Genomic DNA, 27,336 nt, shown 5'->3' with positions numbered 1-27,336 from the left:
AAGTCTTCTAATCCATGAGTATTCTGAGTCTCTCCATCTAGTTAGGTCTTTTGAAATTTCTCTCATCAGTGTGTTATGGTCATCAGTGTGTTAGCCCCCTGTCTCCTCCTGACCAGCGGGAGAAGCAGGGAAAGCATGCCCCCACCAGGAGGAGCCAAGAAAGGTAAAGGTCGACTGACGTCCCTCACCCAGCCCTCCTACAGGAGGATCATCAGACGGCTCCAGGGAAAGGAGTGGAAGCAGGATCTCATTTATTGAGGAAGTACACACAACTTATATACCGCACCAGAGCCAATCAGGATAAAGGTCAGAGGGGTAGAGCGAGTTCACCAGCTGTCCATGAGGGCAGAAGAGTCCTGGACCTATCCTGGAGGTCATCCACCTTTTCTGTCACCGCCCACAGCACCTCATCCTGGCTGATTGCCAGGAGCCATCCCAGCCACATGTGTGGCCCCAAGACTGTAGCAAGTCATGCCCTACAATGGTTTTCCATGTATAGGTCTTTTGTGACTTTTGTTGGAATTATCCATAAGTACATCCGATTTTGGATCCTATTGTAAGTGGCATTACTCTGTAATTTTAACCACTTTCTAATTTTTCATTTTAATTTGTTATTACTAATAAAAAAGAAAAAAAAGTGCATTCATTTATCTTGTATCCTGAAAACTTTTTTAATTAATTAATTGATTTTTTTATTAGTTACACATGACAGTACAATGATCTTGACAATTCATACATTTGAATCAAATGGAGTATAATTTCTCATTTTTCTGATTGTACAGGTTACAGAATTCTGATTGTACAGGTTGCAGAACTGCAACCTTGATAAACTATTTTCAAGTTGTTTTTTATAGAACCTATACAATTTTATACAAATATTTTCATTTTATCTATGAATAAAGGCAGTTTTATTCCTCCTTTCCAACTGGGATGTTTTATTATTTCTTTATCCTTCCCGGTTCATTGGCTAGAGCAAGTACAATGATGAAAGGAAGTTTTAAGAGTGGGCATCTTGGTCTTATCCCTGATCTTGGTGTTTGGGGGAAGTTTAATCTTCATCATTCAGTTTCTGTTAGGTCCAGATTTTTCATAGATGCTCTTTATTGGATTGAGAAAGTTTATTTCTATAACTCTAAAAGTTTTTATTAGAAATGGCTTTTGGATTTAGACAAAGGCTCTTCTGTATCTAATGAAATGATCTTGTGGTTTTAATTTTTATTGTGCTAGTATAAATCACATTAATGGATTTTCAAATGTTAGACCAACATTTAAAATGAGTTTTAACATTTCTGGATTAAACCTCAAGATAAATTATTTTCTATATATGTTGTTGAATTTGACTTGCTAAAATTTTATTTAGAATATTTTTACATCTATGTTTAAAACTATGTTGAAACATAGTTTTTATATAATGTCTTTGCCTGGTTTGGGTCTCAGAATAAATGCTGACTCAATAGAATGAGTTGAGAAAAAATTCTTCCTCTTTGAGAATTTATGTCTTCTTTCTTCTTTTGGTATAATTCAATAGTGAAGATGACTAGACCTAGGAGTTCCTTTGTGGGAACATTTTTAATGACAAATTCAATCTCTTTAATTGATTTAGGATATTCAGGTTATTTGTTTCTTCTTGAGTAATCTTTTGTAGGTTTTATCTTTCAAGGATTGTGTTCATTTCATCTAATTTATTAAGTTAATTGGCAGAATATTGTTTATAACATTCCCTTATTATCATCTTAATAATGATAGAATTTGTAATAATAGCCCCTTATTCATTCCTAATGTTCTCTCTCACTTTTTCTTGATCATCCTGGGGATGTTTTATCAATTTTATTTGTCTTCCCTCAAAATCAGTTTTAATTTTATTGACTTTATTATTTTTCTGCTTTGAAGGTTATCTCTATCTGCTCTCATTTTCATGATTTCCTTGCTTCTCCTAGGTTCAATCTCCTCTTCTCTCCTCTGTTCTCCTCCTCCTCCTCCTCCAGCTAGAAGCTTGCAATATTCTGTGTGCACTTGCAAGGTGTGTTTTTGTTTGGGGGGGTTAGTATCTAGAAATGTCAATTAAGTCAAGGTGCTTCAAACTGTTCTTCAAATCTTCTGTATTCTTGTTGAATTATTCTGTACTTACTCTGTCAATTACTAAATGAGGAGAATTATCAAATTCCCTGATGGATTTAAATATTTTGATTTTTTAAATAATTCTTTCAGTTTTGATTCATATATTTTGAAACTTTTCTACTAGATGAGTAAACATTTCAGTTATTGTTATCTTTTCAAACAGTTTCCTTTTTTTGTTTTGAAATAACTTTCTTTTGTCACAGATAATATTATTTGACCTGAAATCTATTTTGAAATTCACATTGGCACTGTAGGTTTGGGATTTTTTTTTATTGTTTGGGTTTTTTTAGATCAATAAACAAATTTTCATCCATTTGCTTTTACTTGTATCTTTGTATTCAAGGAGTATTTTTTGTAGTCAACATTCAATTGTACTTTGCTGTTTTCTACAAGCTGAGATTCTTTGCATTTTAATTGGTATCTAATTGGGGTGTTCACATTTAATGTGTTTATTGATATGATAGGTTTATCATCTTGCTGTATATTTTCTTTTGGTCACAACTTTCCTTTGTTCCATGTTTCTTCTTTCTCCTCCTTGCTTTGGATTAATTTAATAATATTTAGTATGCCATTTTATCTTCTGGGTGACATTTTTCGTTATCACCTTTTTATACTTTAGTGATTTCTTTAGGTATTTGGTATATATATCTAACTTATCACAATTTACCTTCAAATTATATTATACCTTTCACATATATTATATAAAACCTACCATTAGACTACATTTATGCTATTATTATCCCACATTTTACTTTTATGTATGATCTAAAGCCCATACTACATTGTTATTATTTTTGTTCAAAAATTAATTTGTTGCTGGGTGCAACAAATGATTATCTTTTAACTATAAAAAATTTAAAGAGATTTAAATACTAAGAGAGAAAGCATGTGTTTCTCTATGTATTTTCCATTTCTATTCTTCATTTGTTTTATATTCACATTCCCATCTGATACCATCTCCCACCTAAAGAACGCCCTTTAACATTTTTATTTATTCGTTTATTTTCATTTTATTATTTTTTTGTAGGAAAAATCCAGTTTTTATAAGTTCTTTCAGCTTTGCTGTATTTAAAAACACTTCATTTTTCCCTTTTTTTTTTGAGATATTTTTGCTGGGTATAGAATTCTCTGCTGCCAGTACTATTATAATGTACTTTAAATATGTTGCTCTACTCTTCTCCCTTTCATTTTTTTCTGTGAGATATTTGCTACTATCTTTACCTTTGTTCCTTGTATGGGACAAACCTGTTTTTTATTACTCTTAGGATTCTCTTTTTATCACTGGTTTGATAAATTTATTCCTATTTCTTAGAGTTCACTGACTTTCAATTGCTGATATACAGTTTCTTGCAAAATATTATTTCATATATTGGTTGGAAAGATTTAGAAATTTGATTTCATTTTTAAATATCAATCTTAGTATTTGAATAAATTATCCCCTTCTGTCGTGTCATTTTTTACTACATCTATTTCAGAAAGGCAACGGCTTGGTTTTTCAATATAATATATATTTTTTCTTTTTTCATTCGAACACCAGAAATAGGTTATCTGTCACTTGATCATTCTGCTATTGCCCAAATAAACTCAAATTTTTCTCATTTCCTAGAGATCATTATCTTCAGGGTTGGGTTATTTACTGGTCATCCTATCATGTCTATTACACTCCTGTAAACCAATATTAATAATTTATAGAATATCAGGTTTCCATTCGCATAGCATAGGGAGAGATTCTAAAGACACTCATGGGATTTCTTCCATTGTGATTATCAAATTGATTTTAAAGACTTCCTCTTGGGTTTGATAAAAATCTAAGATGATATCTTTTAAAAAATGAACACCATGTAATTTCTGTCTTATAAAACATAATAATGAATGTCAGTCAATACCAAGGCCAACAAACACTAATTAATTAAAGATGCAGAACATATTAACATGATAACAATTAAATGAAGAGTAAGATAATATAGAAACTAAGTTCATAAATACATAAATAATTTATTCATATAGTATCTCCTGTCTTTAGATCTATCTGGGACATTACATAGCAGAGTCACCTGTAGCTATTTATTTAGTATTGAGGCTTGGGATCATCTATTTTCTGTTAAGTTCCCCTGAAGATACTGATAGAGTGAGGTTTGGAAATTATTGTTTTATTGGTTGATAATGGGAACAAATATTTAAAGATGACTTTAAATAAGTTTACCATTTCAACAAAATTAATAAAATATGGGAGACACACTTCTAAAATTCTTTTTATGCATTACTGCCTTTTTAAAAATGTATGTTGCACATCATTTAACTGTTGATGATTAGAGATTGAAAAGCTCATTTTAATGAACATGCGTTATTACATTGTGCAGTGAGGCTTTGGGGGCTCTTGAAGTCTGTAGTCCTATTTACCCCTGCACATTTTATTCGTATTGCAGTGCTATTTGAGCAAAGGTTTCTTTCTGGTGTTTTTTCTCTCTTTCTTGCTCCCAGTATGTCAACTTGTGTCTGCTGTTGAGTATATACATCTGATCACACAACCCTTTTTGCTTCCTCTTTTTGTTTCTTTGTTTTTTATATATTTTTTGGTGTTGGGAATTGAATCCAGAGCTCCCTCATTCTGAGGGCATGCTCTGCCACTGAGCTACAACCTCAGTGCCTTCTTTTTGTTACTTGCATTAAGTTAAGGACTAGAGAACCAGAAGAGCTATGTAGTTAGAATTGCATGTAAAATAAAATTGTGGGAAGGTGGCTGTTGTCTCATGGCACAGTGCACATGGAGTTGACATTCATCGTGTCTGAAGTGGATTGGAAAGGCTGTGGACTGCCTTGGCACTGGAGGGGTTTCCGTTATGTCTAAAAAAACACATCACTTAGCGTCTCTGAAATTTCTAATTTAACATATGGGGTCACATCTGTTAAAGGATTATTACTCTAGAAGGAAAGTGATGTATAATTTATTAAAATAACCCTGTGGGGAGACAGCCAACTCCATTTAATAAACTGAAATACTTGCTGGTGCCATGGAATGCTCCCAGCTGAATCTCACATTATTTCAATCGAGGGGGCAGATGAAAACAATTGCCCTTTATATAATGTTTACTGTGTTGTATTAGTTAGTGTCTCTCAGCTGAAAAATATTTATGTTAACTGTTCAGTTGAAGCTTTGAATATTGAACTCCTGCTGGCATGCGGTTGATATTTAATTCTGAGAAGAACAAAAGTCCATTATTCCTCAGCTGTAGGAGGCAAGGAAGGGTGCACCATCAGCTCTTCCCAGTCCCTCTGCAGCTGAAAGCTGGCCCTAAGAGCATCTCTCCAGAACTGCCCAAATTCACCCTTTCCCGCAGTAATACTTACCCACGAAGTAGGTAGCCTTAGAGGGAGAGGCCTTGCAAGGGGTTATTTTTGGATCATCAACATTATTTCTCCTTTCTCACTGAGTGATAATACAAAACAAAGACTCCTGACAGAAGCACTTCCATGGCTGTGTGCTGATTGGATATCTCAATAGCAAATGACATGACTGTCTCTCAGTATGATCGCAGGTTGATTTCAGACCCCAGTGTGCAGCATAGTGGTGGGGAATACCACACAGAATTCCCACTTTTAAATGAGAGAGAAAAGAACTGAGGGCTCCTACCCACATCCCCTGCCTGTGTCTTGTAGGAACTGGCAGATGAAGGCTGACTTGTGCTGTGCACAGCAGACAGAATTTTATCAAAAATACTAATACAGGATTCTTGAAGGCTTTGCTCTATTGTTTCCTTCGTTTTTTTCATCATCCTTAATTTATATATTTGCCTCATTGTCAAATTTAGAAAATTTTTTCTTACTCTGAAATTTATCGGTGATTTTTTTTTTCAAAAAAGCAAATTTAACTTACAATTCTAATGCAGGAAGATTAAAATATGTAGTAGGATTTTTCTTAGGTTAACTGTTAAGTGCATGAATAATATTATAATAAAGTTGTTTTACTGGAATATTTCAAAGCTTCATTGTGCATCTTTGATATTGAGCAAGTTTTCCTTTTGTATCTTATTTTGATATTATGTTTTCTTCCATTAAATTTTTTTGTATTATTTTTCATCAAATTCTTTCTTAACTTCTACAACAATAGCCCTTAATATTTTGTGGAATCTTGCTTGAAAATTCATAGAACTTGAGTATCCCTTATCCAAAAATGAAACACTAGAAATGTTTCAGATTTTATTTTTTAAAAAAATTGGAATATTTGCATATACATAATAAGATATCATGGAGATGAAAAACAAATCTAAACATGAAATTTATTTATGTTACATATACCTTTGGTACATATAGCCTGAAGGTAATTTTATGTAACATTTTCATAACTTTGTGCATGAAACACAGCTTGTATATTTTGAACCAACAGACATCGTGAGGTACTCAAAAAGTTTTGGATTTTGGATTTTTGGATCACGGATGCACAATCTGTAACAGATTTGGGGATCAAGGGATGCATACTGTGGTTCTGTTGCTTTTTAGTCTTTTATAGACTCAGGAAATACAAACTAGATGCGAGTGTTCTGTGGTAAAGTGATTAGTTGCCCTGTCAGGAAAATGTTTGACCACAGAGCAAATCTGGTATCTAAAACATAAACTAAAACAAAACCTCAAACTTTTATTTATAAGATAGATAATACACATTTCCCATTTAAATAAAGAGCAGAATTTTAAAGTCAGTAAAATAAAATACTATAGACAGAAGGTGTAAATAACATTAGTGTGATGCTTTAGACTCCATGGATGACATGTATGGTAAATAAAAGGGGTCAGACATTATCCCCATTTCATGGATGGAGACCCACAGGCTCAGCAAGTTTAAGCAAGTCAAGTCATGGGCTGAGGATGTTAGTTCATTGGGAAAGCACTTACCTATTATGGGTAAGGCCCAGATTTTCATCCCCAGCACTAGTAAAGAAAAACATAACAAAGCAAAGTGAAAATTAAGAAATCACCCCTCAAGTAGCAATACTGAGGACCCACACTGGCATCCAGACTCATACTCTAGGATCTTTCTACCAAACCAGGGTGTGTCTGTGTAATATATAAACATTAGGCATAAAATGAAGGGAAATTACTGTGGTTATTTAACTACCTTTATTCTTAGGGACAAGTAATACAAAGTTCAGCTACTTCCTTTGCACAACATAATACTTATGCTAATACTTAATTCCACTCTGTCATTGCGCTCACAGCCCTTAGAAACACCCTAGCTTTTTAACTTCTGGGCTAGATGCCAGAGACACTGCACAATGGTAAAGAACATAGAGAAGTTGGAGTCACCCAGGGAGACAACCCCAGGCTCCATTCTTGGTTCCTGCTGTTCAGTGTATGCAGCCTGAGTCAGTCATGCATGGCTAGTAGAGTGAGTCCTTAATAAACATCAATTCATTACTGTCAGTAAAGAATTTGTTCAACACAGTGACTTCACTTGCAGTCCCAGATACTCAGGAGGCTGATGCAGGAACATCACTTGAACCTAGGAGTTCAAGAGCAGTCTGGACCACATATAAGAACCTCATCTCAAACCCCAAACAGAGAAAAATTCAGTAAGGCATTAAGCAGTGATTCAGAGCATAAAAGTAAGCTGCTTTGTGAATTTTTCTTTCTGTTCTACTAAAATTAGCCTCACTTTGCAATTCAGGAACTTCCTGGCTAATTGTGCCTAATATTCTGCTGTTTCTTTCCTAAATTGCTAATTATACTGAAAAATTTAAATGGAATATGACATGTGAAATAAATATCAATGTTCTCTATAGGATCTTTGATAGGGATTACCTCAAACATACGTTCTCTTTCTTGTCTACCTTCTTGGCCAACACCCTCCACCACATTATTGTCCACTGAAAGCTTAAATCAGATCTTCTTTACAAAGCAAGCTACTCTTTGTTCAGTGTCTATCTGGGTTGCTTGTGATTTTTTTTTAAAGGCAACTAATATGTCTAAATTATAAATTGACTTGCCATGTCTCCTTTTAGAATATGTTGATTCATTCATGCCCACATGTGTTCAGAAGCATTTGTTGAGGTCTTCCTATAGGATAGACTACGTGTTAACAGCTGGATATAAATTATGAGTAAGACAGAATTTTTTTCCTCACAGAAATGAACAACCCAGCAAGGGGTGGAGGTGAGGAAGTGATGGGGAGAGCCTGAGCAAGTGCTGTACACAAAATCAACATGAACACAGTCGGAAGAGTTTACTGTTTCTAGATAAAATGCCATGGGAGAACAGGAAAGGTGTTCTTTTCTGCATAAAGACATTGTAGATGACTTGATGGGAAGAATGGCAATGAAACTAGGTCTTAGATGTCGAAATAAGAGTATTTCTTGGTAGAAATAAAGGGAAGGGCTTTCCAGGCAAGAAAAAGCACCATGAGAAAAGTCAGAATTTGAGAGACTATCTAAAAGAAATGTGGACTTTATACGTGAGTAGCAAGAGGTGGCAATGGAGACCAGTGCCAATTTGTAAAAGGTAGGAAAACTGGTTCAAGCAAATGGTTAAGATGCATAATATTTTCCTTGAATAAGTACAACATTTCAGGTGAGGTTGATGACGGAAATTCACACAGTACACCTACAAACACACCAAGGTACATCAAGGTTTGTGCTTAATTAGCCATGCAAAATTGTATCAAAACGGAAGCCTGGTGCAGAAGCAGATGCTGTGTCCCTCTGTGTGGCTTCCCTTGGCATTTAGAGTTCTTTGACTAGGTGCCAATGGGGAGCCACAGTTGTCCAGGCAAGTCAGAGACCAAAGTCACTAGGCAGCAGCTACCCCTACAGCTTTCCATATTTCTAGAAAGACCAGATTCCCTTAATAAGAAAATTTATGTCTTTATGACGTCAAACTCTAGCATCCAAGTGGAAAGAGGTTTTTAGCCTTTCACCTACATGAAAAATAACTAATGAAAATGGTACAAGTTCCTGATTCTAATTGATTTACAAAATACTTTTTTTTTTCTGTTGAGAATGTTTTCTCTATTTCAGTTTTCAGTTTCCCCAGGAAGGTTCCACTGTTCCCTCCCAAATAGGTTACACAATTCCTAGTCCACCCTTATAATTACATTTTGAGCATCCCTAATCTAAAAATCCGAAATGCTCCGAGATCCAAAACTTTTGAGTCCTAACATTATTCCACAAGTGGAAATTTCCACACTGACTTCTTGTGATGGGTTGCATCCAAAACACAGGTGTATTCAAAATATTGTATAAAATCATTTCCAGTTTAATATATACACAAGGTACATATGAAACATAAATGAATTTTATGTTCAGAGTTAGGCCCCATTCACAAGATAACTTATTATGTAGATGCAAATATTCCAAAATCTAGATTTTCTGAAATCTGAAACACTTCTGATCCCATGCATTTTGGATAAGGTATACTCAACCTGTGCTCACATTCCTCTTAATTTAATTATCTACTTATGTCTTCAAAAACACTTACTATGGTTTGGATAGGTATTCTTCAAAGGTCTAATTGTTAAAAAGCTTAACCTTAGTCTATAGCTTTATTGGAAGGTGTTGGAAGCTTTAGGAGGTGGGACCTGATGAAAAAAAGTTAGGTAATTGGAGGAATACCCTGGAAAGAGCTACTGGGAACCCAGCCCTTCTTGTTTTTCTCTTCTTTGGTTTCCTGGTTGCTGCACATTGATCACCTTTCTCTATAGGTGCCCCTGCTTTGATATGCTGCTTCGCCACAGGCCCAAAAGCAACTGACCATAGACGAAAAATTCTGAAACTGTGGGCCAAGATAAACTTATCCTCCTTATAAATTGATTATTTGTGGCATTTTGCCACAGTGACAAGAAGCTAGCATGATACTGTTGACTCCTTGAGAAAGTTCCCGTCAAATTCTCAGCACCTAGCATGATCTCTGGAAGGCAGAGACATTTTAACACATATTTGAGTGAATGAACCATTGAAGTTGGTTCCAATCAAACTTCCTGAGCCCCTATCCACTGTGCACAGAGTCAGGTGCTGAGAATGTGAACATAATGCAGATCACTAATCCATTAGCCAATTGACCAGAGTGTCCAGAGTAGAAATGGTAGCTGGGATCCTGGAGGAAAACATAAATGTTGTTGAGGGTCTAGATGAGTCTTACATAACATGCCTTTTTTTTTTTTAATTTTTATTTCTTTGTGTAGAGAGGACACTCTTCAGCATGGTTGAATTTTATTTACACCCCAACAGGTTTATGTGGTAGGGAGGGAGTGCAAAACTAATGTTCATTTTATTTTTAGAAAGTGCAATATTTTTATGACCCAATGTTTTTATTGTTATCCCTGCAGTAAGAGGGATTGAGAATCCCAGGATTTGTCATTTCCTTATAATTTTTATTAAAAATCAGATTTATTAAGATATAATTTACCTACAGTAAAACTTACCTATTGTACTATACATTTCTATTGAGTTTTGACAACTGCACAGACATCTAGATACAGTATATCAACCACAACTAACATGTATCACTTTATAACCCCTAAAATTCTCTTGTACCCTTTGTAATCAACCTTTCCCCATCACAGCCTCTGGAGCCACTTGTTATCTGCCCCTACAGATTATCCTTTTCCAGAATGCTTTGTAAATGGAATTGTCACTAGCCTTTTGAATTAGGCCTCTTTCCCTTAACGTTTGCTTTTGAAAGTCACCCATGTTGTTGCTGAATATTGATCCATTCATTGTATGGATGCACAGAAGATTGCTTATCCATTCACCAGTTGTTGACATTGTGTTTTTCTACTTTTGGCCTTTATGAACTGTGCTGCACTGAACATGTGCATGAGAGTGTTCATGTATATCTTTGTGATATGGTTGTCATTTCTCTTGCGTGGAAAACTAGCATCAGGATCACGAGGATGCCATTTAGATTGTATTTTGTATGTTCTGGGGGAATCTATGAGTGTATTTTAAGCAATTCAGTGACAAGGACAGATGTTGTTCCATAAAGATCCCCAGAACAATGTTAACATGGGGACAGGTGGGAGACAGGGAGACTGGTTGGGAAATTGTTGCTTTTCAGTCTATTTTGTAGCAGAAGTTGCTATTTTTGTCTCTGTCTTCCATGACACAAGTATAGAACATGGAATAATAGGAAGATTCTGTCTCTTATTCATGGTCAACTTCTCCCATGCACCATACTATGAAAGCATCTTCCCTGGACTACATGGAGATGAGTCAGCATTAAGCCTTATGCTGTCTAGATGTGCATCATGAGTGCACTCTCATACTGTTCACTATTATTTTTTCTCTTAATATTTCAACCATGGCATAGCAAAGGATATAAGGATTTGAAATACAACTGATTCCTTCTTTTATTTTTCCTCCTTTGTGTTTTTAGAAAAGGGCAAAACACTTGTAGTGTCAGTGACTAAAAAAATAAAATAAAAATTAATTTAGCATAGATTTTTTCTAAAACCATTTTGAGAAATCCAGATTCAACAGAATTAATAATCCTTTCCAATACCTGATAGGTCTACTTTGAAAAACTATTTACATGATTTCAATCAATTGAAAATGAGAAATGCAGGATTTCAGAGATCAAAGAGATCTTAAGAGAAGCAGCCCCAGGCACTCATTGTGGATGGAAATTCTGAGGCCCAGAGAGCTTGAGAGAGTTTGCCAGGCTCCCCTCATAACCAGAACCCTGGAGGAATCATTGTTTCTACAGCTAGACCATTTGCTTTTCCAGAATAAGACGGAAGATTCTGTGCCTGTGTAGATTTTTGTTGTTGTTGTTTATCTGTTTTAACAATTCAGAAAACTGCCTCAGGCTTTTTCACACTTAAAAATAAAAATAGGATTCAATGGTGTATGCCTGGAATCCCAGCTACTCTGGAGGCTGAGGCAGGAGGATCACAAGTTCAAGATCAGCCTGGGTAACATAAGGAGACCTCATTTCAAATAATTTTTTTTAAAGTCATAATAAAATAAAACTTGAATTTCAAGCAGGATCAATAGTTGCAAGCTGTTAAATAGGAAGCTATATAAAAAATGAGACAGTAATTTCTTATTAAAAGGTGCAATGAGATTTTAATATTTTGTCTTCTTTATGCTGTTATTAAAATATTGTGACACCAAGATACTTTCAGTATGGCTTCTTAACAAGCACTTTATATTTCACTGTTGACTATTTTAGATGTCCTAAACTACCAGTACTCTTTTTCTTTTCTTTTCTTTTCTTTTCTTTTCTTTTCTTTTCTTTTCTTTTCTTTTCTTTTCTTTTCTTTTCTTTTCTTTTCTTTTCTTTCCTTCCTTCCTTCCTTCCTTCCTTCCTTCCTTCCTTCCTTTCTTCCTTCCTTCCTTCCTTCCTTTCTAAATCAATTACTTGATATTTGAATTGACTAGAAAGGAGACACATTGCGGGAAACCTGTGATGCTAGCAGGAAACCCCGGTCTTGGGTGCATACCAGGCTTTCCTGGAGATCCCGCTGTCATCCTGCTGACAGATTGCAAAAGGAAAACACGCAATTGGGAGACATAAGTTGGTACTGAGATGACAAGACATGAACTTCCACCATGGTAAATCCACATTGTAGTCAAATTGGATTCACTTTCCCTGTCAACATGTATGCTAACATATGACATGCAATTGTAGAAGCCCATTGTTTGATATTTTTTTCAGTCTCTCCTTTAGATGCTTATGGTTTTCATCAAAAGAGGGACCGGGGTTTAGGAATGGAAGAAGAGGAAAATACAATGAACAAAATATAAATCACAACAATCAATTTTAATTCAAAAGTAGTGAAATAAAAGGTAGTTTGAGGGTCAACTCTGTGGCTGATGAGAGCTGATTGAAGAATAGTGGTTGGATAACTAGGACTAACAGATTTTTTTTTTTTAATACTAAACCCTGGAATTGTATAGACCTGTCACTCTAGGTGGAGTAGAACAGCCCTAGTTCTCAGGTGTGGGAACATCTTTCTGTCTGCCTGTGTGAGCAGCTAGACTCAGTGTGCATGCACATTTCTGAGAAGGGCTGTCCTACACATGTGCTTTTCTTTTCATTTTCTTTTTCTGCTTTTCTTTTTTTCTTTTTTAAGAAAGCTTCTCCTTAGGTCCTTATACATTGCTGGAGTTGGCCTGGAACTAGTGACCCTCCTACCTTTGCCTGCTGTGCCTCTGGGATTTGAGGCATCTGCCACCTTACCCTACCTCGCATGCGCACATTCTAGGCAGTCAGCCCAGCTCCTGGGAGGCAGTGAAGGATGGGACTTAGCTACACAAGCACTTTCATTCATTAACTGAGCAGTCATGTAAGTCCTGTCACCTCTGTTGGGGAGAGACAGGAGGCTAAGAGTTTTTAGGAAATGCTCCATTTCTTGGAAAGCAAGAAGTAGATGCCTGCTTCCTCCCTGGTGGGAGAGAGAAGCAGAATGACAAGGTGACTCATCCTTTCCAAACCTCAGTGATCTCATCTGTAGACTTAGATCTTCTGGGTGGAGAAGGTGGAGAAAATAAAGCTAGTGTGTATGAAGCCCTGGCATAGCAACTGTGGAAAAGTAGCAATTTCAGTCAGTTTCCTTCAGTCTTCCTTTGGTTAATTCCACATGTTCCTTTCCCTCATTTTACTTGCCTTCCTTAACCAAGTTTTTGGTTTGGACAACTGGTGAATAGGGTGCAATTCTCTGAAGTAGCTTAAGTACCAGCAAGCATAGATGGGTGAGGAATGATGAACTGTTTCTCATCTATTGAATTTGAGTTACCTTGTTGGTAGGCACTGGGATTTATGATTTTTACAATGCATGAGATAATATACTAGAGTTAATTTGTAGCTCGGTTTGAAAATTGAGTGATTAAGGCCCCACGAAAGGGCTGTAGACTGACCCTGAAGAATGTAACATCAGAGGGATCAGAAGAGAAGGAGTCACAGAGCAGATGGAGAGGTCAGAGAATGAGAGGAAAAACTAAGACAGTGGGCAACACAAAAGTCAAGGAAATGAATCAATTTGGGAAAAAGGAAGGGTCAACTCTGTCAGATAAAATGAGAACCGGGCCAAGTAAAATAGGAAGGAAAAGAAACAAATGGATTTGTGGAGATAGCTACAGACATTAGTTCTGTTCCAGAACACTGAAGGGGTGAAGTAGTAAAAAGGTGGCACAGTAAAAGGAAGGAAGAAAGAAAGGATGGCCAATAGAGGAGGGTAGGCTGAGGTTTGTCTTGGTCAGAGGTTTGCCTGACCATGACAGATCTAAAAGTGAGAAAATTTGCAATATTGGGATAAATCCTAAATAACAATATTGGGATAAATTCCAATAACATATGACCACTTCATGAGAAGTGGTCATATGGTATTGGAAAAGTGGTGGTCATAGACTTGCTGGGAGTAGGGTTGCCACGAACTTTGGATTTGTTTAAAAATATTATATTTTAAAAATAGTATATTTTCAAAGTGCCATAAAGTGAAGCACAATAAAACATGGTGTGCCTATGCTTTTAAGGGCCACTTTTGCAGGTATGCATGTGTATGTAAGAGCCACCTGGATATGTAAGTCTACATATGCAAGAGTTTTCTTCCTCAGTAGGATTGGCTGTCACCCCATTGTACTGCCTGGAAATAAAAAGGGAAGGGGAGCTGGAGTGTGCTCGCCCCTGAACTCTCGTGTTTGAGTTCAGTCTTCTCACCATTTGTCAGTTACTATTCTTAACTATTTCTAGACAGAAAAACAATTAAAACTAAAAACCTCTTTTTTTTTTTCAGCTAAGAAGAAGAAGCCTAAGCTATTAAATAAATTTGATAAGACTATTAAAGCTGAACTTGATGCAGCAGAAAAACTTCGTAAAAGGGTAGGTTTGGCTTTGTACGGAAATGTTCAACAGTTTTCTTATCAAGTAAACTCAGGCATTACCTTTGGTTTGTAAAAAATAATAATAATAATAATAATAATAATAATAATAATAATAATAATAATCGTGATAATGACAATAACTAAATAGAAAAGAGACAACCTTTGAATAAAGTAGATATTTCCCTAAGCATATCTGCACATTTCCAAAAGACATGAATCAAATGGAAAAAAAAATGCAGCCAATGAGCACAGAGAAATAAAACTTCTTTTTAGGACAACTGAATTGGGTGCCAGCCCACGTCCATCATGCGACAGTAGTATAGATTTGTGCAAATCATTTGCATCCTGAGTCTCAGTTTCCTTATTTGTCTCCCTTGTTCTTTCTTGGTTTTTGTAAAGATCAAACAAGGTGAAAAGAGAAGAAATAACACTGTCAAGTACCAGATTACTGGAAGTTTTTTTTTTCTTTTTTTTTTTTTAATTTCATGCTACCTCAATGCAAAAAATAAAGTAAAATGAGAAGTAGTTTAGTTCAGCTCTATTTGGATAGCCGGTATTAGATGTAATATTAATAATTTGACAGTTTTCTCACTTAGAGTTAACCTCAGGCATCCCCAGTTTTCCACATGACTGTTTTATGCTTTGCTTTGTTATCAGTTAATTTGGAATATAATTTGCATTCCTTTCCAGATATTAAAGTTTTTTAAAAGAATGAATTGACACTAAATTGAAATATTTATTCTCATAACTTGGCTAGGTTCATGTCATTATCAGGCCCCAAAATATTTATTATAATATAGTTAGGATACAAAATCATTTGCTTATTTTTCATGGAAATTCTTCTTTCTTTGTACTTAAATTTAATCTTTATAATGTTCATTAGTTTTTCTGCAATATGCTTTTTGATTAAGTAGACATTAGCTGCAAAAAAAAAACAAGACAAGGAGAATGTTAGCAAATAAAAACATTAGGAAATAAAATGGAACAAAAATGGGATTTCTACATTTATTGGAAATGCACTAATAAGCATAAGGCCTCTGTAACTAGCATTAGGCAAGGCTCAAAAACCAAGGTTTAGCTAAACCCTGTGCAAAGAATAGTATGGCAAAGTTATTGTTCACTGCCCCTAACCTTAACCACATAAAATTATCTCTGAGTGTATCTTGTTTAACTTCATTAAGTGAAGCCATCTACTATTTGTGGTGAGTTTGTATTTCTTAATAGAAATGAAGCAAGAACTTTTTTCCTCTCCCCTCACTTGGTATCTTCTACTTTCTCTGTATTAAATGCCATAGATGAAAATGAAGGGTACTAAATGCACAGGTGACTTTTGGAATGAAGCACAAATGAACAGCTTTAGAGAAGAATTTTTATGTAGTTTTAATGAATGGTAAAGAAGAGCTCAGTTATCAAGGGACACATAAGTCAGTGGGATATAAAAATGCTAAAACTGTCCATGGGGTACTCTGCAGTCTTGCTCATTTGGAAAAATTATGATGTTTTCCTCTAGGAGCACTGTGAATATATATCAGGTAAATAAAGAAGGAAGAAGTGGCTACATATGCAATTCCTGCTTCTAGAACAACAGGGAGCTGTATTATTGACACAGTTATCAGCACAATTAAGTCTTTTTTTAGGGATATTTTTATACCTATTATTTGAAAGGAAGCAACTTAATGCACCAGAATGTCTGAGGGTCAAGCTAAGGCATGCCCCCGACAGAGCCAGTCCAGCCTCAGTTCACATCTCAGGTTCAAGTGCTACATTACATGAAAGTACATAGTCACTTTACTTTTTCATCCAAACATGTACAGATCAGATCATATTTCAATGATATCATTTTTAAAAATGATATTTATTCTTTAAAGTTCCTCCCTAAGCCCCCCAAAGGATTTGAAATGTATTCTTTTTTTTCTTGAAATCCTTGATTAATAATGTATCTTAAGTGAAAATGAAAAATGGGGAGTAGGGAAAATGTAATGGAGCCAGAATAAGGTCAGCACATCAAAGTTCAAAACCACAGACCTAAGTCATGCTAGCCACCTACACTTGCTTGTGAAAGAACAAGAGAAACTGAAACAGACTGAAAATCTTCTAACTGGTGCAGAATAACTGTCTGCACAAAATCCAAAGAGAAGTGTTCTGCTCTAGATCTTGGTAAAGCTTAGATGCAGAATAGGATGGAAAATATCCCAACATTATCCCAGTGGATTCTAGCATACACTTGCATGGCTGTGTTATAATATCCTTTAGCACCTCAGTTGGCCTTATGCCAAAAGAGTATGGCCCACATCTTTCTCCAATGAACTGTCTTTGTCCTAAGACAAAAATTAAGGACACTTCATTTTTAGGCAATTCTTCATAAGCACTGTTGTTTTTTTTTTTTAAATAAAAAATTGCACAATGGTGTTCAGAACCGTGAATTCTGAGAAGAAAACAAAAACTTCTTTGTACTAAAAGTAGAGACAATAGCACTACAGCACTACAGCTAGCTGATGTAGGAGTAGAACTGATGATCACTTAGGGAAGTCACTCAGCCTCTGTCTTGAGGGGATCCAAAAGATGCCTAGGACAGAGCCCAGATATTCCATTATTTTTACAACTCTGATGGTGTTGAAGGAGAACAACATGCTTTATCAAACTTTATATGAATATATTTCTGCTTGTGTTTTAAATCTGACAATGGTACATGTAGCATAGTAATATTTGCAATTTAAGTTGCATATAGAAGTAATCGGATGAAAATGGCCTCCCAAGAGAGAACCACGTGTTGATCCCTAGAACCGTCAATGGTACATTATTTAGGAAAAGTATCTTTGCATATGTGATTAAGTTAAGGTTCTTGAGCTAGAGATTATCCTGGATTATTCACTTGGCCCCCTAAATGAAATCATGTTTCCTTATAAGAGAAGAACAGAGGGAAATTGGATGTAGGCAAAATAGAAGGTGGCATACACATAGAAAAGGAAAATAGATATGGGATTGGAGTGAGATAGCCACAAGCCAAGACCTATTGGCAAGAGACAAAATGCAGATTTTTTTTTTTTCCCCTGCAGTCTCTGGAGAGAGTATGGCCCTGCCAACATTTTGATTTCAGCCCAGAGGGACTAATTTGGATATTTGCTTCCCAGAACTGTGAGAAAACAGATTTCTCTTGTTTTAAGCTATCAAGTTTGTGGTAGTCTGGAACAGCATCCATAGAAAACTCATACAGATTTTGGTACTGGGTAGTTAGAGTGTAACAAATACCTAAAAATGTGAAAGTGGCTTTGGGATTGAGTAAGGGGTAGCGGTTGGAAGAATTTTGAGGTGCATGATAGAAAAAGGCTGTTTTGCCCTTAACAAATTATTGGTAGAAATACGGATGTTAAAATTGTTTCTAAGAAAGTTCAGGAGAAAGTGAGGAACACATTAGAGAGAGCGTCTGTAATCTTAAGAGAATACATATATCAACCTGAGCATAATATAATAGAAATACAGACATTAAAGTCTCATCTGGCAAGTTACCCAGAAGAAAATAAGGTATATATTAAGAACTACAGGAAAGGTGACCCTTGTTATGCAGTTGCAGAAAACTTATCTGAATTGTGTTTTTACAGTTATGGGAAAACTTTTAAGCAATAAATTTGAATATTTAGCTGAGGGGATTTCCATGCAAAGTGTTGAAAGTGCAGCCTGGTTTCTTTTTTGCTGCTTATATTAAAATATGAGAGAAAAGAGATAAAATGAAGAAAAACTTGTTAAGAAAAAAAAAGATCCAGCACTTGATTGTGGCAACTTCTGCAGCCAATCCCGGTTGCAGAAGATGCTAACATTAGGAAATTCACTGTTAGAAAAGACAAATCTGGAGAGAAATCCATAGGTACAGCAGAATCTCTTCTCTTTTCCGGAAGAGATTAGGTGTGTGACTTTTGGATCCACTCAGCCATCTCAGAAGAAGTCAGAATAGAGATAAAGTTATACAGGAGGGATCTATGGAAGCACTTCAGTGTCCAGTGATGTGAATTCCTGTGATATATGTAAGAGACCCACAGACATTTGAGAATACTCTATCAGCAGAAGTACTGTCAGCTTGCAATAAAAGAGAGGACTGAAATGAAAGAAACCTGATACACTTCCAAAACAGGCTGATGAAACCTATCAGCAGTTTGCTTTGGACAGCCATATTTTTTAGGTACATTTTGTTACAGGAATACTCCACTCAGTGTAGGTCAAACCATATAAAACACGGTGATTTTGTATTTACGTATGGGCTGAATGGATTTACACATTTATAGAGCTGAAGTATTTGGGGAGCTTCAGCTTCTAAAATCTGAATTCCATGGATTTTAGTATCCTTGACTAGTAAGTCTCAGTCAGCTTTCGATCACTGCGGCATCATTACCTGAAATCATCAACTGAAAAGATGACAAGATTTATTTTGGATCATGGTTTCCTATCATGGTCAGTTGGCTCCATTACTTTCAGGCCTGTCTGGGTTGGCCTCCATGGATACAGATATGTGTCAAAGCAGCATATGATGGCAGTGAGCAAGTGGCAGAGAAGCTGCTCACCTTACAGTGGCCAGGAATCAAAGAAAGAGGAAAAATCTGGTGTCCCCAGTCCCCTTCAAGGACACTCTCCCCAGTGACCTAACTTCCCACTAAACCCCGCCTCCTAAAAGATCTACCACATCCTAGTAGCACTTCCATCTGAGGAACAAGCCTTCAACAGATGAGCCTTGGAGACATTTAAACTCCAAACCATAACATGCTGCCATCCATTGGAAACCAGGAGACATTTCTTTACACTGTGGAATGGTATTTGGATGGAATGAGATGGAGGGAACCTTATACCTAATGGCAGACTCCCGCCAAGGTTCCTGTCACATGTCCTCCTTTTCTATTCATGCAGTAGTAGTCAGAGCTCTACCAAAGGCACTTGGACCATCTTCTTAGGTCCCCACGTAAGCTTTGGAAGGGGAGTTGATAGAGGCAGAGATGTGCTCCAGTTGGCTGAATAAGCCAAATCAACTCTGGTGTTTCCATGGGCAACAACAGGTGCCATGGCTGAGTGGCCCTCCCATCCTGTGTGTTTCTTCCTCAACCTTATGGCCCGTGAATGTGTGCCCTCCTCTCACTCAAGAAGAGTTGATAGTTAATCTCAAGAATGTTCACAACGAACCTTTGTTGAGGGAAGTCACCATGGCAAGCCCCTGAGGTGGCATAGATTGAAAAGAGACTCTAGGCCACTGTGTGGTGTTGGTGGGGGCTGGCAGGGGTTGGCCTCCATGGACACAGATATGCATGAGGTTGACGTGACTGCTGAAGCCTGGGCACATTGACTGGTTGTGAAACAAACATGAGATAAACAATACAAGTAGATGAAATTTGAATATTTCCTTCCCTTGCCGCAGTGGACTGACTTGCAGGCACCGTACATCCTGGGGATGACTCTCTGACTCAGATTCATCCTGTCCTACCCTGCACCCCTCTGTCTTGCTTCCTTTCCTCCCTACCTCCTCTTCTACTTTCCTTCCTGGAAGGACCCTCCTTATCCTTCATTCACTCACAGGCCCTTCCTGGGTGGGAGGAACTGTCTGTGGTGCTAGGGATACAGTAACCCAGGAGAAAAGGTCCTGCTGATGATCAGCCTGATGATCAACCCTGACATTTCCCCAGGAACAACAGGTGGCTAAATGACCTTCTCATCCTGTGTATTTGTTCCTCAGCCTTTTCACAGATGCTTCAGAGCTGTGATGAGATGTTCCATTGCCTCTTAAAGATCCAAGACATTCTACTGCCAGCAGTATTTCCCTCATGTAAAACATTAACATCTTTGAGAAAGCATGTAGAAACTATATCTTTAGGGGAAGTTCAATTTCTGTAACAAAGATGCATATTACATCATTGTCAGTATGCTTCTTTTTAAAAATTGAGTATATTGTTTTCATTTCTAGTTACAGTCGTCCATAATATAGCTTATTTATTTATGTATTTATTTGTACCATGGATTGGACCCAGGGATGCTTAACCACTGAGCTATATCCCCAGCCCTTTTTGATTTTTATTTAGAGACAGGGTCTCACTAGTTGCTTAGGGCCTTGCCAAATTACTAAGGCTGGCTTTGAACATACAATCCTCCTGCTTCACGTATGCAAGGATTACAGGCATGTACCACCATTCCCAGACATAATACAGCTTTAAGAAAAATTATAGATAAAAGTTCTTAAATTCAGAAATTTAAAAAAAAATCTGACAGAATCACTATTGAATAACATCATTTATTTTGAATTTATTGTATTTATGTGATTGCATCTAACAGGGAAAAATCGAGGAAGCTGTGAATGCATTTGAAGAACTAGTGCGCAAATACCCTCAGAGTCCACGAGCAAGATATGGGAAGGCACAGGTATTCCAGAACACTTCTATGTTCATGTGCTCTGTGTAATCAATTTTTTTCAGTCTGCATTACTTGCATTTTCTCTGTTCCCTTTCCATTTTCTATACAGAGTAGGTTTCTCATGTATATGCTTAAACCCAGGCACCAAATACTGCTTTAAATAAGACAATTCATTTCACATTAAATACTACTGAGTCTAGTAGCATCCATATGGCTTGCCTTTGGTTTTGAAGAGAAAATGAAGAGTAAAACATTTGTCATTGATTTTCTCTTACCCCATGGCCCATTCCATGGAGACCACCATACCATTTTTCATTCGGTTTCTTCAGAGCTTCAAGACTCTCAGTTATGTAACAAGAGGTTGTAAGTATGCTTAAGACAGAGTTTTTAAAAACATAAAATAGGATGTACTTTGTTTTCTCAATAGTCTCTTTCAACTGACTCATTTCTTACCAGTCACCACCTCCCCATCTCCCACTCCCACTGTGTCCTCGTCTGGCTGTCTTCATTCCACCTCCTCCCTTCATGAATTTGGCCATATCACCTGTTACCACATGAACCCATCTGTGCCAGGTATGGTTGTAGGCCTTGGAAGTATCAATTTTATATTTTTTTTATGAGATTCTCATTCAACTGTGGCCACAAAAGGAGTTACAGGAAAGACTTGGGAGAAAACAAAGTTTATTATACTCCTGTCCTACAGACGGGAGGCCCCCACGCCACGCAGGGCCAAGTGGGAAAATGCCAGAGTGCTCAGCAGGCAGATGACAAAGCTCAAGGGGAAGGTTTTGAGCTGCAGCCTTTGTTGGAGTTTCCATGGAAAAGCAAGGTAGAGTAGGTTGAGCAGTTAGGGTTGGCTAGCTGGAGTAATTTTGTCAGGCCTTGAGCTGTAGGACAGTTTCTGGTTGCCAAGTACCTGGCTACATTGATGAAAGCACAGTACTATTGCCTCCCATGGTACATGGGCCAGGTAGAGGAGGTTTGGCTCTGGACTGATTACTTTGCATATCAAAACTTGCTCACTTGCTGTCTCTTGGATGGCCAGACAGCAGTCTTTCTAGATTTTCTGAGATGTTAAACATGACAATGTACAGAAAATTGAAAAATATTCAGAATGTGATATAGTGAACACACTAAAGTCTTGCTTGTGGATCTTATATTCTAGTGGAAGATATTTTTTAAATTAGTTATTTAAAATATGTTTAGTGAGATCCCTGGCACTGTGTCCTAGGTCTGGTTCTAGGCATTAGAGATACAGCCATCAACAAAACACTTTAAAAAAACAAAACCAAGCCTGTCTTTATGGTATTTCTATTGCAAAGGACAAGATAGTGCATATGACAAATAAATATAATCTATGTTTGCTAGAGATAAATGATAAAGAGAACAAACTTAAAGCAGGAAACTGCCATTGGACATGGGAGGGGGTTGAATTGGTGGGAAGAATGAAAGAGAAAAGCTCACTGAGGAGGTAACATGTGAGCAAAGCTTTGAAAGTCTCTTTAAATAAATATATGCTGAATGAATATTATAATGTGCTAAAAATAAGCATATTTGATCATATTGCCTAATAAGGCATGTTATAAGAATAAGAACTTACTGGAATAAAGAGCAAACCTGTGAAGATTTTTTAGTTGCAGGTAATGTGATTGGAAACAACAGGGGAAATTTCACTTTGGAAAAAGTGGTCAGAAAACAGCTCTCTAGAGAGGCAGTATGTGCTGAGCTATGGCAAGGTTGTGGAATACGTTGTCTGGGCAGAGGGAACATCAAGACAAAGGCCATGATGGATAGAAACAGTTTTGGCATAATAAACCCAAACAGAAAAAAGGATATACTGAGAGATAGAAGGTTGGGACAGTGAGGCCAGGGTCCTATAGATTTATTCTTCATGAGCTAAGAAGCTTTTGGAGAAGTGTTATGCCTGGGGTGTGACAGCCTGGTTATTTTTAATTAAGATTACTTTGGTTGCTGGGTGGCAGTGGATTATGAGAGCGAAAGTAGATGCACAAAGAACAGGAGGCCACTTCAGTGAATGCAAGAGGTACTGGTGGCTTGGACTGTGGTCATGACCATGGAGACAGGGCAGTGGGTAGGTGATGGAGTCAAAAGGACTTAGTGATGGATTAGATGGAAAGGTCAGAAAAAGAGAAGATCCAGGGATGACTCCTGGTTTTTTGGTTTGGCCATCTGAAAGAGAGAATAATATCAATTATGCTTATACTTCATTAAAACTAAATAATATCAATTACTGACGAAGAAGAACAAATTTGGAGAGATGCTAAAATCAAGAGTTTGCATTTGGTCTTCATATTTCAGTGTTTATTAGACATTCTAGGGGACATATCAAGGAGACAGCTGGATGTATGGAGTAAAAAAGCTAAAGCTGGTATACAGAAGTCAAGACAGTAAAGTACCTACTGTCATTCCTGGGGGCATGAGAGCATCAACACTGCTGGGAAATGATGGGTGCAGAGCTAACCAAGGTTTTTCAGACTGAGGAGGAGTTGACAGTGTTTGTTTGGAGGGTATCCATGCAGACACCTGTGTAGGACACTCACAGTGAGCAATATGTCTTGCTCTGAGCTAAAGGTAGTGGCCACTGGAGATTCAGATTCTTATATTCACCTCTTTAAAATGTAATTAATTAAATTTTTATTAAGTACATTTTAATAAATCAAATTTTTTGAAAAATATTAGTACAAATAAGTTCCTCTTGTCCACAGTCTGGAGCAGTCATAACAGATACCAACTATATGAGTTTTGTAAATTATTTTCTCTAAAATTGCTACACTGTATTACTCTTATGAGATCATGTGTTTCTTACCAAAAGATCATTCCTATCCAAATAAATGATGTGTTTTGTCACTGGCATTAAGTCTTTTGATGCAAGGAAAGCATATTAACTAGGTAGAAATGGTTTATGCAGATGATAACTTAATTGTGGTAAAAATGTTCTATGCTTTGAAATTTTTCTTTATATATGATTTTAATTGTGGGTACCAAAGTCTAAATAAATGCAGTGGTTTTAAAACATGGTGATTTCTGTATTTATTTTCTTGTTTCACAGAAGGAATTTGACATTTAGTCCTCACGCAAGATTTTTTATCTCTAAACTATTATGCTACAGATGTTATTGTATTAACATTAATGTAGCATAAAACAAAATTTAGACATGGTAAATTAAATTTTAATAGAGTAATTTAAGGGAAACCTTAATTTCATAAGAGTTTTAAAAACAAAAATTCAAAAGGAGATGGGTTTTATAGGGAGAAATAAATTATGACTTTCATTCTTTCTTAGCAGATTAAACAATTACTTCAGAACATTCCAACCAATTTTTAAAATTCATCAACCTCAAGTCAAGTGCAAACTACAATACTATTATTTCTATAGTAGCACTGATACTGTCTTATTCTTTGGACCACTGTGAAAATCAATTTTGAACAAGTTACTAAACATGGGACAAAAAAAAAATCTTGAATTATAAACTCAATTCACTTTATCATCTTTCACAAGCCATTAATGCCTCTGAGGCAGAAAATGACAAATCTCCTAGGAAGGTTGGCTGAGTGGATTAGTTCTTCAACAAAAGGCCTTGCAATGTTAACGTCCTGTAACAAATGTTCAGTTCCAGCCCAGCTTGTTTTATCTACAGATGCTTGACTGATTAAAAAAAAATCAATAAGTACAATTCTGACTTTCAGAGCAAGTGCTATTGGTTTCATTTGGGAGTTATTTAAAGAATTATATGCCACTTTAGTACTGATATTTTCCCAATTCTAGAAGTTATAAAATGCTTATACTTCATTAAAACCAAGGACCCTGGGGCTCGAGGGATGGAACAAGACATATTGTATCATTGTATCAAGGGATGGATTGTATCATCTTTCTGTCTTTCCAGATTGAGCTTAAAAATTTATTCCTGTCTCTATAGAGAGGGATTATCATGATAGGCATTTGCTCTTCCTCTAACCTTTCGTAGAGCCCCGATCCAGACTATGTTTGATAACTTTGTAGATTCCAAATAGAGTGAACTTGATAGTCTCGTCTCAATAGGCCTCTCTGAAGCTCTTGAACTGTTTCTAGTAAGTCATCCAACAATGTTCACAGTCTAGGGAGTTAATTCACTCTAGTCAAATTCACATGAAGGTGATGGCTAAACAGAAAAGCTAGATATGAACCTACACTGAAAAGCCAATATGGGTCATTGACATTGGACGTTCTCTCTGAAAAGTTTTATTCTGGAAGACTACTTACAGATTGGTTGAAAAGATAGTTGAAGGGTCTGAAGCACCATTTCTATCAAGCCAGGATGAACTGCTCTTTTCTAACCTTTGAAATTTTGATCTTACCTTTTTTCCCTTTCTCTTGAGTCCTATCACCACTGCTTCAAGCCTAGACCCCATCACTTCAGGATGGGTGTGAGATGGATCATTTTCTTATCAAGTCCTCAAATGGTGGAGTAAGGCTTTGTTTAGGTTCTTCAGATGTCTTTGTATTGACCCAGCACATAATTTATTTTAACAAGAGAAACATGTTAAACAAGTAGGACATCTTTACATGTCCTAATTAAAAATTTTATATATGCTATTTTAGCATGTAACTGGTGTCATTTTTTCCTTAAATGGTAGTCTTTAAATAATGGTCTACTAAATCCAATGAGCTATTGATGACCATTATGACACATTTTCCTCCTCTTATCTCCAGTATTTCATTCTCCATTCTCAATATCCAACTATGAATCTTACTTATATTTTCACTAAGAAAATAGAAGTGTCCAAAGAATTTCCATGTGTTCACATTATTACACTGACAACCCACCTGCACTAGCCTACTTACACCTGTGTCTGTCTGCTCTGCCTTCCCTTCCTGTTGCCCTGGATGCACATTTTTGGTTCCTTTCCCTTTTACCTGCTGGAGGACTTTGTTCAAATTTTTTCTCTTCCTTTTTTATCTTCAGATTTTCCTTCTCTACTGAATCTTTTTTCATCCACTTGGAAACATACTGTACTATTTCCCATCTTTAATAATCTCTCCCTGTCTCTACATTCCCCTCTACCTACTGGCCTGTTTCTTTTCTCCCATTCATAGCCAGACTCCTTGAAAGAGTTGTCTTCACCCATCCTCCCATAGTCTCTTGAATGTGTTCCATGCAGGTGTGTGTCCCCAGATGGCCAGTGGGAACAGCTGACCGAGGCCATCAGAGGCTCTTTACTGCCCGGTCCAGTGTGATCTCATCTCAGTTCTCATCTGCTCTCATCTTCCAGTTGCTTTTAACACCCTTGATCTCATTCTCTTGAAACCTTTCTTTTGTTTGGTCTCCAGAATACCAGAATGTTTTCTTACTATTTTGTTCTGACCTCCCTCTTCACTGTCATTTTGGCTGGGGTTCCTTTGTCTTCCTGACCTCTAATGACCTTGAAACACTGGAAATTTGGGGTGCTCATTTCCCAGACCTCTTCTTTTTTCTGTCTACTCTTATAACTCTTCTTTGAATACTATATTCATCCTTAACAATTCTGAAGTGTATGTCTCTAACCCTGACCTCTCTCCTGAACTTATATATGCACCTTCTAGTCAATATCTCCACTTGCCATTGGAATTTAATATATCTATAACTGAGCTCCTGATTCTTTACTCTCTCAAACCTGCTTCTGTCCTGTCCTCCCATTCCCACATAATGACACTTCCATGGTAATCATTTAAGCCAGTAACCTCCAATTCATCATTGGTCTCTCTCTTTTTTTCCTAGCCTACATTCACACCATCTGTAAATCGGTTGGTTCTGACTTTCAATATATACTTGTAATCTAATTGCTTCCTACCACCTTCATTACTGCCCCTTTGTCCAGATCACTCTCATTCATATCTGCCCTTCTGCCAGAACATCCTACCTGGGGTCCCTGGTTCTCCTCCATCCCCTCAGCTTATTCTAGAAATGGCTGCCAGCATGATCCCTCATGTACATCAGATCATGTCAAATGCCCGATGTCTCTCCATCTTCCTGAGTGTAATAGCAGTTTCA

At 36.8% G+C, this 27,336-nt stretch overlaps 1 protein-coding gene across 4 annotated transcripts in view; it reads left to right on the top strand.

Moving 5' to 3' along the window:
• Positions 1 to 27,336, top strand: part of Asph (aspartate beta-hydroxylase) — a 213,439-nt gene that overhangs the window by 119,466 nt on the left and 66,637 nt on the right. For all 4 annotated transcript variants that reach the window (XM_040293977.2, XM_040293978.2, XM_040293979.2 and 1 more), the window contains 2 exons: positions 14,840 to 14,925; positions 21,231 to 21,317. In XM_040293977.2, the coding sequence (XP_040149911.2) occupies positions 14,840 to 14,925; positions 21,231 to 21,317 (173 nt within the window). The remainder of the gene's footprint in view (positions 1 to 14,839; positions 14,926 to 21,230; positions 21,318 to 27,336) is intronic.

Source organism: Ictidomys tridecemlineatus, chromosome 7, assembly GCF_052094955.1.
Source record: "Ictidomys tridecemlineatus isolate mIctTri1 chromosome 7, mIctTri1.hap1, whole genome shotgun sequence".
NCBI lineage: Eukaryota > Metazoa > Chordata > Mammalia > Rodentia > Sciuridae > Ictidomys > Ictidomys tridecemlineatus.
Note: the sequence above shows the minus strand (reverse complement) of the source record. Positions and strands in the feature narration are given on the sequence as shown.